The following is a 16039-nucleotide window of genomic DNA, read 5'->3' as shown; positions in this document are numbered from 1 at the left end:
ATATACCATACGTTACTTTAACACAGCATGGCCTTTGACAGCATTCTTCCAATTTATGGAGTGGTACAAAAATATCCAATATTGTTCACTCTCATGTTGATATACATGGTGTAGATTACAGAGTGCTGGTAGCTGGTGTGACACTTTTCTCTTTATGAGATACCCTTTAAAAACAGACTTTTATGTTCATGATTGCCTATAAGCTGACAGTAATATATATGACTAAATAAACTACTGCCTTGTCTACAGAACTAATCTAGTAACATTTTTAAAGAGGGGAGTTACTGTGACGAACAACGCAGCATGAATGAAGCATATTTGCATGTACACCATCCCTGGATGCTGAAATAACGAGCTTCAGGACACAGGATGAGGAAATGAAGTGAAGCAACCGAGTGACTTCACCCCTTTATTGCCTTGCAAATCTCTCTCTCGGCTGAAAACAAAAGGCCTTTGCCCGGACACATCAGCTCGACGCCCGGCCTGGATCTTTGACAGCTGATGGTACGTAAACACACAGACCAACACACAAACACACGTGACGTAAAGTTTGTTTTAAATGCTAAAAGCCTCGATTGGTTGTGTGGCAGCAGAGTTCACGCCAAGCAGGAAGTGAAAGTGCTGCGCGTCCACGATCTGATCCGAGGTCTGCGTGGGGACTGGTTCCTGTTGAAGCCAATGAGACCGTGATTGAGGCACTAACAGCAAGTTAATGAGTAACACGGCAGAGGTGCAACCTTCAGCAGACATTTGTTCAGCTCTCACTGTGTGACTCACGCAGTCACAAGAAGATCACAGATCGCTGCACTTTGTCGATTACAGGACTTTTATTTATCTGCATGAGTCGTTTTGTCGGTTGCGACTGAGAAACAGAGCTGCTATGGTGAGTGTTGGACTTTTTACACACAATCTGTTGTTTTTTAAGGTTTTATTTTCCCATCTTGATATCATCCACAATAGCTTTCTATGGGTCTCTTCATGTGAACCAGATATGTAAAGTGTTTTATGTTTTCATGTGACAGTCACACTGGCCTCAGGTGAACTGCCTGATAGCCGTCTCTCCCCTCAGCTGTAGGGAGGAAGTCGAGGTTGGGTCATTGAATGTCCCCGTGTGGTTATGTTTTTCTCTCCCAGGCTAACCCAAACTATCAGACGCAGGCCCCCAGCTCGTCTTCGAACCTCGAACAGGTGCAAGGTCAGGTGAACGAGGTTAAAGTTATCCTGAAAGACAACATCAGCAAAGTGCTGGAGAGGGGGGACAGACTGGACGATCTGATGGGCAAGACCGATGACCTGCAGGCGTCTGTGAGTATTGATCTCTCTACGTCGGTGTGATTTAGTTTCATACACGACCCATTTAAACAACTATTAGAAAATGGGTTTACAGGGTGAGAAGTAACTAAGTACATTTTGAGCTACTTCTACTTTACTTTGTCACTACATTTTAGTTGTAAACATTTGCTTGTTAACACTACAGTTAATTAAAACAACACGTGTTAAATAAATGAAGAGGTTTCAAACCTTCTGCCTTGTGACAACAAAAATAATATATTATTCCACACATTGTTCTAACCGGGTTAGCACCTACATTACCCACAATGCAACTCCACTGACAACAGTGAGGTTTGGGATTCAGGCAGGTTATATGCTAGTAGCAGCTAATGTAGCCTACAGCAGAGACGAGGAGACACTTGAGGCTTTCGTACTCCCAGTGACCCGTTAGCAGACTCTAATGGGTGAACTCGGTGGAGTTCCCCTTTAACTTAAAGGATCTGGGTTTATCTGCCATCGTTGGTGTTTTATTAGGTTTTCTTTATGTTTCTTTTCAGGCTGACTCGTTCCAAAGAACGTCCACACGGGTGGCCAGGAAATACTGGTGGAAAAACATTAAAATGATGATTATAATCGGTGTGATTGTGGTAATCATCATCGTCCTAATCATCCTCTTTGCTACAAAAGTGATCTAAAAATCCTCTCCGTGCTCCTTCACCGGCTCAGGACTGAAAGCAACGAAGATGGTGTGTAAAAGTTCAGAAAAAGTGTATAAAAGTTCAGAATGTTTATGTAAATTCAAAGGGCGCGTGATTTTTGTTACATCGGCAAATGTATTGATTCGGCTGCGATGAAGTCTATGATGAGAAGGTGAAACTTCAAATTGTTCTTAAAATACTTCTTAAAAACTACTTCCTTGAACACTCCACTAACGTGTGAAGTTATGTCGATATTTCACACAAGGATCACAAATCCAAATGTTTATAATTTTTTATTTTATCGCATATCTTTATGTCCAATTAGCTGTACTGTGACTGTCAAACTCTGTAATAACATATGTATTTAATGACTGATGATAAAGAGGATAAACTGTAACAAGGCTTTCTTTATGCATTCTTTATATATATATATATATATATATATATATATATATATATATATATATATATATGTGATCCATTCCAGCAAATCTAACATATTAGTTCTGTAATAAACGAAGCAAAATCACAAATAGTATCTCAGGACATTAAATACAAAAACAATAAGAGACGAGGAAACGCAACCTGCAAAGTCTTTGTAGCAGTCTAAATAAATGCAAAACACCAAAAAACTTTTAAGATACAACAAATACTCTGGTAAATGTAGAGGAAATGTACTGTAGGTCAAAGTGCTCTTCGTCATTTTCTTACACTCAGCGTAGTGGTCTTTGCTGGGTACCATCACCTCTCTGGCCGAGTGCTCCACCAGCCCACTGCTGCCTTTCATCACTCTGAAACCTGGGGAAAACAAAGAAAAACCACTCAGCTATAGACGAACAGTAACCAAATAAAAAAATAATAAACAGGAATCCCCCGAGTTTATAATGTCCAATGTAAAATAAACAAACTGAAAACAATTATTTTAACATTTTACAGTTAATAAAAAAAAGTTAGTCCATAAGCTAGAAATCCTGAAGTCAAAATACTAAATGGAAGAAAACCTTCAATTGGTCAAAAGATACAACGTTACAGAAAGCATTACATGCAAATTTCTGGAAACTTCTTGTTTTACAAAAGAGGAAAATTTGTTACAAGAAAATTAAGAAAAAAAGAGGAGTCTTTTCCATCGCTGTGAGTAACACAAAACAGATCAATACAGGTACACAAAGTAAAGCACTTTATCCCCCCAACACGGTCTCGAACCAGGATTTAGCTCATGGACTACTCGTTACAAGAGCTAAATAAAGAAACAAGCATTTTAGATAAGATTAGGGATGCATAAAATATTAACAATAAGAACTGGAAAGTCCAGAGAATGCTGTACATATCCTTCAAAAAGCAAATAGTTATTTTTTCATATTTACAAATCATTAACTTGTGGGGGAAGTAAGGGCCTGTAAAAAATGACAATTACATGTGTATATTTTACGTTTTTTTTACATTACAAACAGTTTTGCAAAGAAATCAAAAATGGAAAGAAAGATGACAAAGCTGGAACGTGTCCCATATTGTTTAGTTTAGAAATGCTGATACAGGATGTTGTAAGACCATACCAAATGGCAGCATTCGAGAGCGTATGCTTCTCGTACCCGGTCCGCATTGAGCGGGCCCTGAGAGTATCTGGGAGTCAGCTCATGGCCTGCAAGGAAGCTCCGCTGGCAGGTACAAACAAGGTATGTCAGAGTTAGGAGACAACATACTTCCTTTTCTGTTTCCTTGCACATCCTTAACTTTGGCATCCATTTTAATGTAGTAGCAGTACTTTACCTGTTAACTTTACAGATTAAAAAAAAAAAAAAAAAAAAAAAAGGTGCAAAAGAGGCAGCAGAAGGCCAGCTGTTAAAATAAATCGGCACACGAGTGTAGCCTCTATGTTACCACTACTGTAAAGCACTTCAGGGTGCTGAGAAAAAGAAAATTTACAAGAGGAAATTATACATAATGTTACCAAACAGCAAAGTAAATATAACTACTTTTAAGTTAAAAGTGAGGAGGCGTATTTTTTTTTGTCTTTACATACCTACTTGAAGATGAGCGTCTCCACCATTAATATGGCTTGTAACTGTTGGTGTGACCACCACGCCGTGGCGACTTGCCATATCCGCCGGATTGATCTACAGGTGTGGGACAAAATCTGATTACAGGCGTTTATTTTATCATGTCGATGGTGACAGAGGACAAACAGAACAGCTGCGTTGGGTGTACTTACTGTTGTAGTCACCGTATCCGTAGTAGTTGTTGTAACCAGGGTAATCATAGCCACCATACCCTCCATATCCTTGACCACTGTAACCATAATTGCCATAATTGCCATAGTTGCCATAATTCCCGTAGCCTTGGTTCCAGTAGTTGCCATAACCCTGGTTCCAATTTTGATTGGGACCTGCAAATAAAAAGATCAGGTTTTTATTATTGTTGTTACTTGTAGTCGTTGTTGTTTCTTTTAAAAATGAGTTGCCTGGATTATTTTAGCCTCTGTTTCCTGTATTATTTGTATCTGCCTTTTTTTGGGAGGTGATGTCATCAATCCCCATTTGTACTTGTGTATGAAACTTTTTTTTTTTTAAATGTTGCTGCACATCTTGAACGGGACTTCCTGGCAACAGAGAAATTGTATCTCAATGGGAGCTTTCCAGTTGAATGCCAGTTGCCATGCCAAGAATTTGTCTGGCATATAAATCCCCATAACAACGCATCAAGCTGTCACTTTTACTCTCCTGCTTTGGGTTGAACCATGGAGACACCACGTGTAAGGGATCTTTAGAAACGCTTCTCATTTCCCTCTGTTTCTGGTCTTTGTGCTAAGCTAACGGCGTGCTCCAGACATCGCATTGATATCGATATATTTATCTAAATCTTGTAAAGAAAGAGTATAAATGTTGAACTACTCCTTTAAAAAAATGACTGCAATTTAATCAAGGAGGTCACACGCAAGAATCTAAACATGCAACACAAAGGTTTTCTCCACTCACCACCGCCTCTTCCTCGAGACCTGGATGAGTATCCACCTCTGCCCCCCCAGTACTGCTGCTGCTGGTACTGTTCCTTGGACATTGCCACTTTAATTTCACACTAAAGGAACATCAATTAAGTTTTATTTCCACAGCGATCGTTAATGAAGCGTAAAAGCCACCATAACGTGCCAAAACCGATTACCGGGTGATAAAGTTTTATTCGCTTGTACCTTGCTCAGTCCAATATTGTGGTACTTTTTCTCCATGATCCCCTTAACTGGATCCTCCTCTTTGAATGTGATGAAGCAGAAGCCTCTCCTTTTATTCGTTTTGTTCTCCATGGGAAGTTCAATTGACTCCACCTGTTCACATTGTAAGTGAATGTAGAAAACAATTAAAATGTGATTAATTATGTTTGGAAAGAAGAAAAAGTGGGTGAGTTCATTTTGATGTGCTTGTGAGTCGATTATTGGAGCCCTACAGAGTAACGCAGACCCACCAGAAAGAAATTCATAAAACATACAAAATAAAGCAACAAGTAAAAGCTAAATCTGGGAATGTTAGAAGTAATAATATATTTTATTTATAGTGCCCTTGGGCTACCGGTTAAAAGCAGTTTTGTTGAAAATAAAAAAATAAAAAGGTTTTTTAGAAGTAAATCTACCTCTCCGAAGGCACCGAAGTACTCTCTGACTTTCTCCTCAGGAGTGTCTGGGGAGAGACCACCAACAAAGATCTTCTTTACGGGCTCCTTGCTCTTCATGGCCTTGGCTTTTTTGGGGTCAATGACCTTTCCATTGAGTTTATGTTCTTTATGTTCTGCAACCTTCACGACAAAATAATCAATCGACAAAAAGGGGTCATATAGGTCTTCAGATGTTAAATCACAGCTTCTCGTAGGTGGTTGTTGGTAGTAAAGACATCTGACCCCTCAAGGCAAATAATGTTTATATGTTCTTTCACTTTTGTTGACGTTCAACTATTTTCATTATCAATAATCTGGTTAATTTTTTTAATTAAAAGTCAGAAAAATTGCAAAAGCCTACAGTTCATTGAGCAAGATGTGACATGGTAAATTGCTAATTTTTATCCCAAAACTTGGTCAGTTTACAATTATTTACAATGACCCATATATTGGGATGGACTATATATAATGTAATTATTGCGTTTGGGAGCAGGACAATACCTTGTCAACACTTTCAGGTTCTTTGAACAGCACAAAGCCAAAGCCCCTTGAACGGCCCGTCATGGGGTCCAGTTTTAAAGTGCAGTCCACTACCTCCCCATACTTGGAAAAGTAATCTTTCAGGTCCTTCTTGGTCGTGTCCCAGCTGAGCCCTCCGACAAACATCTTCCTATTGACAAAAAAACAGCACATTAGAAGAAAACACCTGCAGGAGGACCACCAGACCTTTCTCTCTCACAGTTAACTGTGAGCTGTATTGGAGTAGAAGCATAAAGATGAACGGAACTACTTAAGTACAAATACCTCAAAGGTGTGCTCAAGTACGGTACTGGAGTAGATGTACTTCGTTACACTCCACCACTGGAAAGCAGCCATTGCTTTGGTGTTTACAACACATGCCGGTTGGTTATTAATTGGATTACCAAGTTAAAACTGTAGGTCGAGTGTGGTGTAAGCGTACCCCTCGTCCTCCTCGTTTTTACTGGCGTCGATCCTCGATCCCTCGGCCTCGCCCCCCATCAGGCCACAGTCCCCGGCCGCAGACATCGGGTCGTCGCTGTTCGCCTCCCCGTCCTCCTCCATCCTCATCATGGTCGTATCGTCGCTGAATTCATAATCGTCCGACATGTTTTCAGCTTTTTTAAAAAAGTTGTAGCTAAACGTCAGAAAGCCCCCGCAGAAGCTAAGCTAGTTGCCAGCTAATGCCAAGCTAATATTTGTTGGGGGGTGTATCCTATATCGTTAGCTGTAACGATAACTATTTGCGTTGAGCAAGCTATCCAACGTCGGTAAGTCCAAGTGACGTAAACTGTAACGGTAGACACAACTCGTTTTGTGTGTCATAAAGGCTAAATTAAGTTTTTCAGTGGCTACAATTTCATGTGTATTTGTGAGCGTCGTTTTGTTTTCATCACAGCCTCTTCTTCTTTGGTGTTTATTGGCGGTTGGCAAACCAACTCCAAAAGGTGCATAACCGCCACCAACTGGACTGGAGTGTTGAACGTCGCAGCCTCTTTCCGTTTGCTTCTTCTTCTTCTACGTCTCCATTGTGTGTTTTTCCTACCAGAAAACAAGCTCAGTATCGCCCCCCTCCGAGCCGCAGCCCGAACTGACAGCTCCGACCATGTGTGCTCTCACTTGCTCTTTCAGTCAAGTCAGTGTTAGCTGCGGACCGTGATGGCAAAGCATCGCTAGCTACAGGCTAACAGCTAACCAAGGTGTTAGGTCTCTCAGCGCTCGGACAACCTCTGCTCCGCGTCACCCGCCCCGGGCTCAGGGAACCAGCGAGTTTACGTACTTTTAACACCGCGTCGCTGCTAATTATAAGCTAACGTCAGCTAACCAGCTGCAGACTCTCCTAAAAGATGGCCACTGTTTCAATTCCTGCTTGTACCACTGCATTCTTGTTGGATATCGAAGGGACAACTACGCCGATCACGTTTGTAAAGGTACGTTACGTTAGACGGAGCTGTTGTTTTTACAGCATACCAATGGAATAGGATTGTTAAGATAATTATCTGGCGCTCAATAACGACTGTTTACCGCTAGCAAACAGATGACAGTCGCCAGTAGCAGCCAGCTAAACCAGTTTAGCATCACGGTGACCATTGTGGACTGTAGCAGTCATACCTCGGTTTTTTTATTTTATTTTTCTGCTTGCATGTTTTCTTAACATCCCACCCCTTTTTATTAACATTACATACACATAACTATAATAGTCGGAATATTTAGTCGCTACTCAATAAAAACACCATATGCAGCGTTCACGTGATACCCGAGTAGTCGTAATTAAAAGTTACCAAATTGTGAATAACGTTTTTTAATTAATTTAATCAAACCCAAATTTAAACTAGGCAATATTTAAAAAAACTTTTATACTGCCTGTCTATAATAATTATACAGCTGTTTTACCCGAGTTATCAGTTTTTCGATGACGTGAAACCAGCGGGGTGTTCATTCATCCCATATGGCGTGAACGCAGCATAACTCATGCATTACAAAATCAGTGTTATGCACCAACTGCACAAAACAATAAATGGAATATTAATGAATGAAAAAGTACTAATACAATGTTTTTTTTTTAAAGTGATTACTAAGTACTACATTTTGCATCTGAATTATTTATTTTTACTCCCTGTAAGGAATCCCCTAATGACTCTGCTCCACTTTTGCTTTTTTTCAGGATATCCTATTTCCATACATCAGGGAGCATCTTGAGGAGTACTTGTCTAATCACTGGGAGGAAGATGAGTGCAAACAAGATGTTCACCTCCTCAAGAAACAGGTGAATGAATACAATTTAGTTCAAATTCCTAATTCAGTTTGCTTGAGAACGATACACCTGTGGAAGACTACTTTTTTTTTTTTAATATGAATGTGATTCTGGCGAAACACTCCTGACTGATGTTCCTGACTCATGAGGATTTGATTTGATTGTGAAAAGTAAAAACTTGACTATCGTTGCAGATCGAAGAGGACATGAGACAGAATCGGTCGTGCCCCGTCCACGCCGTGGACCAGACGGTTCACACAGACGAGGAGAAGGCCATCAGGGAAGTGGTGGATAATGTGCTGTGGCAGATGGCGGCAGACAGGAAGTCAACGGCGCTCAAACAGCTCCAAGGGCACATGTGGAGGGCAGCTTATGCTTCTGGGAAAATCAAAGGCGAGTAAGTACACTGATCATTTTCCTCACTTCAAAATTCTGCCCTGTTGAAACTTGAGTGATGACTTGACAGAACATGAAAACTGTACGCAAGGTTCATCGACCACGACTGTTTAACAACATCTCTCTGCCGACCTAAGCATCTAATTTATCAATATTTTAATTCAAAATAATTAGGGCTCATTTCTATATAATCCATTCTGAAAAAGTTTTGATTTCTGAAATTATTGTTGGACCTGAATCACAAACGTCATTGAATTATGGTTGTCTTCTGATGATGGTGGTCTCGTTGCCAACAGGGTCTACCAGGATGTCATTCCATCCATCAAAAGATGGAGAGGACAGGGACTGAAAGTGTACATTTACTCCTCCGGGAGCGTGGAGGCACAGAAACTTCTGTTTGGATACTCCGCCGAGGGAGACGTGTTAGACGTGAGTACGGCCGCCTCTTTTATCTCCTCATCAGGGGACATTAGATCAGACAAGTAATTATCTGTTTATTTATTTTACGGCTTATCAGGGAATGAACATTAGTGTTGGAAATACATTGTTTTATTGGCTTTGTTTTCTAATTTTATTGGTTAAAGGCAATAGTAAACACATGCTGTTAATGTTTTTTTTTTTTATATATATATATATATATATATATATACTGTACATATATCCTTCTTTTTTCATTTTAATTTCAGTTATTAGATGGTCACTTCGACACCAGTATAGGAGCTAAAGTGGACGGCAAAAGCTACGAGCGGATTGCTGAGAGGATCGGCTGCCAACCCGAGGAAATCACATTCCTGACCGACGTCACTCGAGGTAAGTGTTAGCAGGATTATGTTTATGGGAGTCATGTGCATTGGAAATGCATAGTTGCTAGGATTTCTTTTCACTCCATGTAATAATGATGTGTTTTGTGGGGGGGGGGTAATCCTGCTTTACATCAGTGTGATATTATCATTTAGCCGACAAACCATCTAACAAACTGCGCGTCTTGTGGGAGGGGCCTAGTGGAGTTTTCATGTAAACAAATGTAAACAAGCTTCTGTTTACTTTCGGTGTGACTGTGCGTCCTCAAGCCTAGTTTTTCTAGATGAGGACACAGCATGGCAAAATAAGGGGAAAAAGCACCTGCGTTTCACTTTGCAGACCATTTTAACAGTTTGTAAACGACGGTGACGTCAGTAACTGTAACAGATGTACGGGGGGAGCTGCATAACTTGTTTGCTGTTGGAATATTGATTCAGTCAACCAGACATGTTGATGCCGCTTTAAAGTGTTGATTAAATATTTAAAGTGTCTGGATGGCCGGGGCAGATCAGCGCTTCCTCATTTCTTTATAACCATCTATTCATGCGGGATTAAATCCCAGATCTGTACGTTCACTCTGGTGCGTTTTGTCATTGCAGAGGCTAAAGCAGCCGAAGAAGCCGGGGTGAACGTGGTGGTGGTGGTCAGGCCTGGCAACATGGAGCTGACGGATGACGAGAGGGCCCAGTATAACCTCGCTACATCCTTTAGCCAACTCGAGCTGACGGGACGCTCTTAACACAGACTTCTCCGAGTTCATCTCACAACGACCCGTTCCTTCACCTCTTTGCCCTTCCCCTTCACTCCCCTACTGGTTTTTTTTTCTTTTGCAACTCCAATATTTCTTTCTTGTTCCACGTTGACAGTTGAAGAAGTGTAGGAGATGCTGCCGGGGCTACAGTAAGCTGCTAGCAGGGCTGCAGTTAGCTGCTAGCGGGGCTGCAGTTAGCCGTTAGCGGGGCTGCAGTTAGCTGCTATTGGGGCTGCATTTAGCCGTTAGCAGGGCTGCAGTTATCCATTAGCAGGGCTGCAGTTAGCCGTTAGCAGGGCTGCAGTTATCCATTAGCAGGGCTGCAGTTAGCCGTTAGCAAGGCTGCAGTTAGCCGTTAGCAGAGCTGCAGTTAAATGCTAGCAGGGCTGCAGTTAGCCGTTAGCAGGGCTGCAGTTAAATGCTAGCAGGGCTGCAGTTAGCCGTTAGCAGGGCTGCAGTTAAATGCTAGCAGGGCTGCAGTTAGTCGTTAGCAGGGCTGCAATTAGCCGTTAGCAGGGCTGCAGTTAGCCGTTAGCAGGGCTGCAGTTAGCCTCCAGCAGGACTAGTAGTCCCCGCCTGTAAGAGGTCAATTTAGCTGGTCTTTCAGGATGCCTTTCACACGTCTGGAAGCAGATCTATGGAGAGTATTCGCTCTCATTGGACCACTCGATTGACAGAGAAGAGAACAGAAAAGCTGTAATTTAAGATAAATAAATAAAAGCAACAATCCTAAAGGAAAACTGCACACATGACCGTGAACTTACTTTACCTTTTTACCTTTTTAGATGAACCGTATTTTGGTTGCTCAACCTCTCCGATATTAATCAAAACTTTCCAGCCGTACGTGTTTGTGTCTGTCACTGTTTTCTTTTTTTTTTGTAAACATTTTTCCATCCACGTGTTTTCTCCCTCTAAGCATAACGCACGCGTTGCAGATGTATGACGTTTTTAATCCAGTGATGGAACCGTTTTCGACGTTGTAATGTTTTAGAGAGTAGAACTGCAGTATTCGATGCACTCGGCACGCCGCTGCCGACAGGAAGTCCTCATTTCAGACTCGGTCTTCATAAGTTCCCTCAGCGGGTGAACGGTTGTCTATTTAAATGTGCCATCCTTGTAATGTTGGTGTTGGAAAGTTACCCCTAAAAAATGCCAAATTGATGTGTGTGAAACATAAATGGTATTATTCAGGAAATGATCATATAAGAAGTTGCTTCCAATAAATGCCTTGTCTCACCGAAGTCCGAGTGTTTATATTCTTGGTGTTCATGGAAACGCTCATACATGTAAAGCTGTTAAAGGATTGAGACATACAGATACTTTACAGGATACATGTTGGAAATATCTGTCTTATTCTTGCCACTGTTATGTTATGTAGTATAAATATAATGTGCTAATTTAAGCTTTAGAGCTGCTGGTTGGTTTTTATTTTCTTTTTACTAGTACTACTTATTTACTATCGGAGGTGGGAAGTAATGTAGTACAAATACTTTTTACTTTATTATTTTTCTTATTATGACACCAGATTAATTTAACCTTGCAAAGTCCTTCATAGGGACTTTTTATTTATACTTATAAGTACATTTCAGAGCCTGTACTTTTTTTAAATTTTAATTGAGTAAAGAAGTTTTATAAGCTTCATCTTTCCAAAAAGACTTTTGTAACTCTGAATAATCTAATATAATGAATAATCACTGAAACGGTGGATGTGAAAACCCAAATGGTGACAAATTATTGACACTGAAGATGATCGTACCAAAAACATTGCTGTATTCCTTAATACTTTTGAAACAGATCGCATACTTGTGCAAACGTACATTTTAAATGATAATATCAAAAATAATTTGTAATATAAAATGTAAAGTTATAAAAGAGGTGCTAATATAAATGAATTCACCAATTAAAACATTTGCATATTATAAGAAAAATGATTGAGTGACGCAGCAGACTTTCATATTTGTGTCCCATGTTTACATGAAGGGGTGCATATAGTTATATATAGATATATATAGTTGCTGATCCGTGCGTCTCCTGCAGTACGCCTGTGTGATATCCCTACAGTTGGCCCAGCTGGTAAGGGGACGCTTCAGAGACAACCTCTGACTGGCAGACTGGACGCCCAGAGTTGTCTGTGCACACGATGCTGAAGCTGTTGTGGCGAAACTCGATGGCGAAAGTGCCGAGGAAGGCGAGAAAGAACATGACCAGCGCCCACTGGCACTGAGTTGCTTGCGTGTGGAGACGCTGAGCCATCAGGGAGAAGTCTGCAGCAGGCGAGTTAAGGGTGAGACGTGCAAACGAGGGATGACAGCACATGAAAACAGAACATGGCAACCGACCTTTCTGAGAAGTGAAGTCAATGCTGAAGTACCTTAAACTTGCATTCTCTCTGCTGGCCATCAGGGGGCGATTCCTCTCTGATTATATAGAAGTCTATCAGCCTACTTCTCCTGATTAATTATCTCAGTAAAGAGGAGTTTATGTTCTCAATCTCTAGTTTCAAGTGTTAAATAGACAATAAAGCAGGGGATGCTTTTGGGCGGGGCTACCTTGTGATTGACAGGTCGCAACACCTGCAGTTAGCTACTAAGATGACTTTAACAATTAGCTGTTGTAAAGTTGCTCTTGAAATATTAAGCTTACTTTGTTAACAGCTTCACACCAGAATCCAGATGGATCCAGATCCAGTAAGGTTGCTGCTCGGTTCCACTCTGCTTGTGTTCATCAGATCCACCCATCGCTCCTCCACAGTCCAAATATGGTCACTTCCTTCACTGGCTGCAAAAAAAATCAAAGATGGCGACGGCCAAAATGCCAAAAACCGACGTCTACATCATGTTCCCTGCTCTCTTACACAGATGCGAGTGAAAGGATACAGAGGATCATGCAGACGGTGATGGATGCAGACAACAGGAAGCGAAGGGCACCCGCCTTCCTCCCTTCACTCCTCAGATTCACTCTCACTGTGATGTAGGACTGCAACCAGCAGAACAACGTTCCTGGTCCAAACGTCATGAAGGTGCCGATCTTGTGGATCGTCTTCTCGTTGAACAGCTGAAACCAAAAGCAATCAATCAACACTTGTAAACAGTAAAAACACACGTGTGTGTCAGTAGTGCAGCGTTACCTGGAAGTTTCCTACAAGCGTCATCCCAAAGCAGCTGACAGAGAACATCACCAGACTAGACACATTCAGCCATTGTTTGTCTATTCTGGGTTTCAGCTGACGATATCTGAGGACAGCGATGATGAAGCCTGTAACAGAGAAGAACCCACGGAAAAATGATAAGGAACAAACAGCTGGTTTAATCCCATCCATGGCATAAACCTGTATTATTAGTGGGTCAACACAATCAACACCTCCAATCGCAGCCAAGTTCATGACCTCGCTGAAGATGCAGCTGGCTGGTGGAAAGTTTCCTGCAACACTGAAAAAAGGAGACGTTTGTATTTGCTCTTCTAAAATAAAATGTACAACAATAACTGTGCTTTTATTATTAACAGTAAAGCATGAGTATGTATGTACCTGATGTAGGGAGGATAAAGGGATCCATTTCCTCTCCTGAAGAGAAATAAAAATACATTTAATCCAAAGATAGAGATAAAAAAAAGTCATTATTTGCTCTGTAGATTTAGTAATTACCTGTATGGTGAACCCAGTGGTGTTATCTTCTCATTGTTGACAGCAACAAAATATCTGTTTCAAATATATAACATGACGTTAAGTAATATTAAAGATGAATAAGATTATATATTATATTGTCGTCTCTTTGTAGTGGTTTAGCCTCTCTGTTGTTTCTATTTGTACTTGTTTTTTTTAGTCCTCCTGTCTTTTTACAGTAGTTTTTTCTCTCTTTGTTGTAGTTTTATATTACTCTGTAGTCAGTTTGCATAGATTTGTAGTTCTTTGTGTGTCTTTGTAGTTTGTTGTGTCACTTTCTAGTGGCTAGTGTCTGCATGGTCGTTTTATGTTACTCAATGGTCATTTTGCTTATTTTAATAGTTTTTTATGTCTATATTTATCTTTCTATAGTCATGTTTGGCTATGTTTGAGCTGTGTAGTCATTGTATGTGTCCTTGTAGTCATTTATCTCTCTTTGTAGTAGTTTTATGTTACTTTGTAGTAATTTTACCTAGTTTGTGTTGTGTTTTTTTGTCTCTTTGTATCTTTTTATAGTCATTTTTGTAGTTTTATGTGGTCTTCTTTGACAGTTTTGCTGATTATACTTAATATTACAGCACAAAACAGCATAGAAATGAGTCATATTTCATATTTCTTAAATGCTGCTGTCAAACTTATATTTAAAGGTACATAATTAACTTAATGAACTTACACCAGCCACAGTACAGCGGCCGTCAACACAGAGTAGACGGGAGGAAGGAGAGCCCACGGACTGCAGCTCCGCATCATCTCGTCTCCTCCGACACCACAGAAGAAGAAGCGGTGTTAGTTGGTCTGGAAGATATAAATGTAGTAATCACGTTTTACATTTACATACAACATAAACATTGACACATTACAGGTGACAGCAAACAAAGGAAACAAGTTAATATCGTTAGTCTGTAAACACAAAATAATTGTCGTAAACTGTCGACAAACCTGCCGTAACGTTACCTGTCCGCACCGTGGACGATCTCTCACCGGTTCTATTGTTAATACTGTATTTAATCTACAATAATCTCCTTTATCTGTTATTCTAGTCAGCCATGAAAAGGTGATACGATGTCATCGTGTGTCGCACAGCAGGTAAAACCAGTTCTTCCGGACAGCTTTTCCGGTTGGGCATCTTTTACTTTCCTTCAAAATAAAAGCACGGCATTGTAAATCAATGATGTGAGCATGCATAGGTGGATTTGTTTTTAATCAGTTAAGTAAGAGCAGCAGCACTACAGTGTAACATAACTATGTTACAAGCAAAAGTATTGCTTACAAATATTTGTACTTAAAAATACAAATGTATTAGAAAATACACTAAAAGCACCAAAAGAAAGACACTCACTGGATGGGGAGAAGAAAACATTACAGATAATGATTCACTTAAGGCAGTATAGTCACTGGCTTTGTCTCACGTACATCAATATTTGAATTGAAAAGAAAGCAACTTAAATCAAAACGAAGCGACACCATATTGTAAATAAATACTATTTATTGAAAATATTGCATGTAGTCAATCTTAAACAAAGACTTGTTTTTCCTTTATTAACAACAAACTGAGGTGGACCCATCAGACTACAGCCCTCATCATAGTTGGAATGAAAATCAAGTAAGGTCCACTTCCAGTTTCCTTCCAAGGTCTGATTGATTAGCCGATATTACCTCCAATGCCGTTAAAGACGACTGTTAGCGTTTGTTTAAGCATGCACACTTTAAAATTCCATAAAAGCCGTCTCTTTTTTATTTTTTAAAAGTCCATTGCACTTTGCTGAGCCTCATGATTACACTGAAAGAAAAAAAAAAAGAATAAAAAAAATTGAAACAAAACATTAAAACATCCTCAACAAATGGGATTGAATTGCTTTGCACTGAAGTATCCCACACACCGACAATATCTTGGTCCAACGTGTTGAATGTAGTGACACTAGTGGTGAAAGTAAGCCGGTACAATCAGAAAGACGGGATCAGAGTACTAAAAAAAGTCCAATTAGGAACTTAAAAGCATCGATTTTGCTTTAATGCTCGTGAGTTTTACCTCCTTTTAACGCTTTAAC

General features: G+C 40.2%; 4 protein-coding genes across 10 annotated transcripts; 2 read left to right on the top strand and 2 right to left on the bottom strand.

Moving 5' to 3' along the window:
- The first annotated feature begins 376 nt into the window (after positions 1-376).
- Positions 377-2370, top strand: LOC311029560 (vesicle-associated membrane protein 8). The gene is made up of 4 exons (XM_084034762.1): positions 377-504; positions 594-883; positions 1135-1305; positions 1830-2370. The coding sequence occupies exons 2-4, from the start codon at positions 881-883 to the stop codon at positions 1965-1967; spliced, it is 312 nt and encodes a 103-aa protein (XP_083890888.1). The 5' UTR covers positions 377-504; positions 594-880; the 3' UTR covers positions 1968-2370.
- An 81-nt stretch (positions 2371-2451) lies between these two features.
- Positions 2452-7061, bottom strand: LOC311029558 (heterogeneous nuclear ribonucleoprotein D0-like). 6 transcript variants are annotated; one of them, XR_014598892.1, is made up of 9 exons: positions 6571-7061; positions 6111-6279; positions 5589-5750; positions 5155-5286; positions 4943-5042; positions 4180-4353; positions 3991-4104; positions 3524-3625; positions 2452-2768 (listed from the first exon to the last, which is right to left on the bottom strand). XR_014598892.1 is itself a non-coding variant. In XM_084034760.1 (8 exons), the coding sequence occupies exons 1-7, from the start codon at positions 6735-6737 to the stop codon at positions 4017-4019; spliced, it is 972 nt and encodes a 323-aa protein (XP_083890886.1). In that variant the 5' UTR covers positions 6738-7061; the 3' UTR covers positions 2453-2768; positions 3995-4016. The 6 variants fall into 6 exon arrangements, 3 of the variants coding, with proteins under 3 accessions (XP_083890886.1, XP_083890884.1, XP_083890885.1); XR_014598894.1 differs by having other exon boundaries at positions 2454-2768; positions 3991-4084; positions 6571-7060; XR_014598893.1 differs by lacking the exon at positions 3524-3625.
- A 153-nt stretch (positions 7062-7214) lies between these two features.
- On the top strand, positions 7215-11565 carry enoph1 (enolase-phosphatase 1). The gene is made up of 6 exons (XM_084034761.1): positions 7215-7558; positions 8293-8394; positions 8577-8779; positions 9075-9207; positions 9465-9588; positions 10179-11565. The coding sequence occupies exons 1-6, from the start codon at positions 7475-7477 to the stop codon at positions 10316-10318; spliced, it is 786 nt and encodes a 261-aa protein (XP_083890887.1). The 5' UTR covers positions 7215-7474; the 3' UTR covers positions 10319-11565.
- A 360-nt stretch (positions 11566-11925) lies between these two features.
- On the bottom strand, positions 11926-15087 carry tmem150c (transmembrane protein 150C). Of its 2 annotated transcripts, none has more exons than XM_084034966.1 (8): positions 14946-15087; positions 14665-14786; positions 13974-14027; positions 13857-13892; positions 13691-13758; positions 13458-13585; positions 13207-13384; positions 11926-12594 (listed from the first exon to the last, which is right to left on the bottom strand). In XM_084034966.1, the coding sequence occupies exons 2-8, from the start codon at positions 14739-14741 to the stop codon at positions 12386-12388; spliced, it is 750 nt and encodes a 249-aa protein (XP_083891092.1). In that variant the 5' UTR covers positions 14742-14786; positions 14946-15087; the 3' UTR covers positions 11926-12385. The 2 variants fall into 2 exon arrangements, with proteins under 2 accessions (XP_083891092.1, XP_083891091.1); XM_084034965.1 differs by having other exon boundaries at positions 14931-15086.
- Positions 15088-16039: the final 952 nt, after the last annotated feature.

Source organism: Eutrigla gurnardus (genome assembly GCF_963514095.1).
Source record: "Eutrigla gurnardus genome assembly, chromosome: 19".
Classification (NCBI taxonomy): domain Eukaryota; kingdom Metazoa; phylum Chordata; class Actinopteri; order Perciformes; family Triglidae; genus Eutrigla; species Eutrigla gurnardus.
The sequence above is the reverse complement of the archived record's forward strand: the minus strand, read 5'-3'. Positions and strand labels throughout refer to the sequence as shown.